At 39.8% G+C, this 3,971-nt stretch overlaps 1 protein-coding gene across 1 annotated transcript in view; it reads left to right on the top strand.

Annotated features, from left to right (window-relative positions):
* The first annotated feature begins 3,093 nt into the window (after positions 1–3,093).
* Positions 3,094–3,971, top strand: part of LOC102579020 (derlin-1) — a 12,690-nt gene continuing 11,812 nt past the window's right edge. The window contains exon 1 of the mRNA XM_006338138.2: positions 3,094–3,257. Coding sequence (XP_006338200.1) covers positions 3,241–3,257 — 17 coding nt within the window. The 5' untranslated portion in view covers positions 3,094–3,240. The remainder of the gene's footprint in view (positions 3,258–3,971) is intronic.

The raw sequence follows: 3,971 nt of genomic DNA, 5'->3' as shown, positions 1-3,971 counted from the left end.
GGTCGAGTCTGCCCAACAGGGCTTCACTAAAACGAGCATAACTTCTTACTAGGAGGTCGGAATTTAGCAAACTCGGTGGCGTTGGAAAGATAATTCAATTATCTATTATACCATAGGTAATGGGACACACAATTCATTTTTTGCTAAAAGTTATGACCATCTGAAGTTGACCCATCAATAATTTTTAGCTAACTGGCTGCTGACCCTCATCTACGGTCAAACCTATGGACCGTGGATCGAATGAAGGTCCGTGCTGTTCGATCGTAGTTTGTTTCAGAGGCTGGGTAAGGGAAGTCTCGATCCACGGACACAGACCACGGACTGTGGTCTGATCTACGGACCATGGGTCTGTCCGTGAGTCGGGACTTAGCCAATTTTCTGAGCTTGGCTGGGGAGGGGTTGCAGTGGTGAACCACGGACCACCAGCACGGGCCGTGGTCTGACCTACGGTCCGTGGATGGCAACCGTGGGTTGCACCTGCAACTTCTCAAAATCTGCATTTTCGATTTGTTTCGAATACGGGGTGTTACAGGAACCATACATGATCCTTCTTGCTCCATGACCAAGAGTCGTTGGAGGTAGGGATCAATCATTGTATAACACTTTGGAAGAACTCTTGCCCAAGAATTATGTCAAAGATGTCTAAAGGAGCAACAGTAAAATTGGTTTTACCTTGCCACTTGCACCATGAGCGACTCCGCACATAAGAGTCGGTGGGTGTTGACCATTTTGAGGTGAGTCTTACTAGGGTTGTACCTTAACCCCAACTTTGTTGTTGCGGTCTTGGTCATGATGTTTGCCTATGCACCTGTATCGACCATAGTACTAACGTGTCTTCTATTGATCATGATGTCTACATATTGTGCACCATATTCTTTTGGCTGCTCTGATTTCTTTGCTATATCTCCGCATAGTCCAATCAGGCCCAATTGTGTCATTCTCAAACCTTTCCCTGGTTCTTGTGCATCTTTCTCCTTCCATTCCCATAATATGGCACCAAGGTTCTTTAGTTCAGGACATCTTGCATAGACATGCGACCCACCATGTATGTAGCAACCGTTTCTCTTTGTAGTCTCTACCTTCTTCTGAGTATCGCTTTGACGTCCAGACTTTTTGCCGTCAGACTTATAGGTGTCATGATTCTTGGGATGTGTTTGCTCATCTTTGCTTTTTCCACAGTCTCCCCCACCTTGGTCATGACTACCTCTCATCTCCTCTCCTCTTCCTCGTCAAAGTTTCAGCCTGCTTGATGGCTTCATCAACAGTCTTAACCTTTCAGTTCTCCAACTCCATCCTAGCCCATTTTGCAGCCCATCTATGAAGTGAAACAATATATCTTCATCCATGAGATTGGGAATCTGAAGTGTGAGGGTGATGAACTCCTTCACATATGCTCGAACACTACTTGTCTGCTTCAACTCCCTAAATTTATGTTTTGGATCAAAGATGACGTTGTTAGGGAAGAAAGTCTTCTTGAACTCCACTCGAAATTGCTCCCATATGCTGATGGTGCAAAGGCCCTTCCCTATTTCCGACTCCTTTCGCCTCCACCATAGCATGGCCATCTTCGAGAGGTACAACACCGCCGTGATGATCTTGTTCTCTTCACTCTTCACCCTGTTGCACTTGAAGTAATTCTCCAAATGCCAGATGAAATTCTCTACCTCTTGTGCGTCACGAACGCCTTTGAACATTGGTGTTTTGAGAGCCTCAATCTTGGCCTTCCTAACTTCATTGTATGTCACAGATCCTTGAACTTCCATTCCTCCCTTGAGTGCTTCCATCTCGACCTTCATGGTTTAAGTCGTGCTTAATGCATCCATGAGCCGACACTCCAAGAAGGTGATGATTTCCTTCATCTCATATTATGCATGCCTATGCGCCTCCAACTCTTTGCGGATGTTGTCTTTCTCTTCAAGGGTGAAGTCTTTGAGAGTCTTAAACTTGTCATCGACTTTGTTCAAGCGCTTGCCTAAGATCTTCACATCCTGCCTCGCTGTGTCAACCCTCGCGATCCACTCTACTCTGGACGTGACATTAATGGGCTCCTCATCACGTTCATTGTCACTTGCTTCAGTGGTCGAAAGTGCGTGAGATGTCGATGCTTCACTTGGTTTAGGGTCGAGCAACAATTTCTCGTTACTCTTAAGGTGCTTCCTTCCCTTTCGGTGCTTCTTTCCACCATCCTGCCTGACGTTAGTGGTGCTAGAAACGTTGATGTCTCCCTCGTTTGTCATTCCCTTAACAACCTTGACTCTAATACCACTTTGTCACAGACTTACACTCTACTAAGCACGTGCGAAACTTGACAACTCGCTCATGAGTCTTTCACGATCTTGCAAGCTCAAGTAAGCCTTTTCGACACTAGATCGCTAAGGAAATGAAGAAAGACACAAGAGAATTACTTAAGAAGGCTTTTGTATTACTCAAGACTTGGAAGATTTGTTTTTCTTGCTTGATTGATTTACAAATGGTTACCCCTCTATTTTTACTACTAACTTAGAGGTAAATATGTAAGTAATAATTATTATGTAAGTCCCTACATATTTATAAATAAGTCATCATTCTAGAATACTCTACACAACTAGAATGTTCAAAGGACATCCCATGTAAATCCATGAAATTCTTAGGTCTTCCAAAGATTTCTCCATATATCTCTAGATTATTTCACTAAGGACTATTTTTCTTTCAATATAAGTCTTCCACATGAATAACTTTATGCCACGTGGCATGATGACACATCGGGTCATGACACACATAACCAATATTACTTATGTGAGACTACTTTATTGCTTGACAAATGGACACTTTCTTATCATAAAACTAAAATAAAAAACCAATGTTAAATTTAATATTTTTTATTTCCTAATTAAAATGCTTAAAACATAAAATAAAATCTAAAAATATATTCAACATTTGTGATTAGAAAAGTTCTCAATGATTGTGAATGGTCTATAATGATGCTAATATTTACCAATTGAATATTTTATTAAATATCTAAAATTTTAGAGAAATAGTTTTACTTATTTTATTTAATTTAAACTTTCAATAAAAAGACATTGAAAGCAAATTTAGAATGTGGGGCCCACTCTAATACATTCTGGAATTTCCATTCTCGTTGAAATCGTTATTGACAAATAGCAATTTCCTTCTTGTCGTCGACCAAAGTTGAATATCTTTTGCTTAGGGAACACAACCTGTCAATTGCCTTTGAGATCTGTTAAGGGTTCTGAATTCGCAATGTCATCTCCTGCAGAGTAAGTCCTCCTTTACACTTGATTATGAAATGCTCTCAATGTTTTGTGTTCAACCATTAAGGCGACTTTAGGGTTTTCTGTTTTTATTTTTGGAATTATTTGCATATATATGTGTAATCTGGTGCTAATTCTATTATTTTCATTATGAAATACTCTCAATTTTGAACTCTTAGGGCTTTTCAGTGGGTCATGAGATGGGATTAAGGATTTTCCCTTATTGTGATTGTGGGATGTTTGAACTATTTGGAGATTTTATGTTTAGTTGCGTCAAGTAGTACAACTCTCAATTATATTTCCATTTAAATGATTGAATTAACACAGAAGCTTGCTCTTTGTTTAATAATGCCCAAATTAAGAACCAGAAATTGTTACATTTTGAGAGAAGAAGCAATAAGTATGTCTATAGAGGTCATGACATAACAGAAATTCATAAGAGGAACACATGGACCGTTGATGTCGATAAATGATATTAGCATTCAGGTGTACTGTTTGGAAGGGAGGGCCCCATCTTGTTACGTCGTGGAGAGGATTGAATGGTAAATTTGATGTGAGCAGGGCAACAACATACAGAAAGAATAAGTGTGAAATCAGGGAATATGTGTTCGGCCAATTATGCCATGGGTGATGAGGAGTTCTTGTATAATAATAAAATCCGGTGAGAATACAAATTACAGACAAAGACTCTAATTTTTTTTTTTTTTTTTTTTTTTTGAA

The sequence above is a fragment of the Solanum tuberosum genome, unplaced genomic scaffold (assembly GCF_000226075.1).
Source record: "Solanum tuberosum cultivar DM 1-3 516 R44 unplaced genomic scaffold, SolTub_3.0 scf00003, whole genome shotgun sequence".
Classification (NCBI taxonomy): domain Eukaryota; kingdom Viridiplantae; phylum Streptophyta; class Magnoliopsida; order Solanales; family Solanaceae; genus Solanum; species Solanum tuberosum.
The sequence above is the reverse complement of the archived record's forward strand: the minus strand, read 5'-3'. Positions and strand labels throughout refer to the sequence as shown.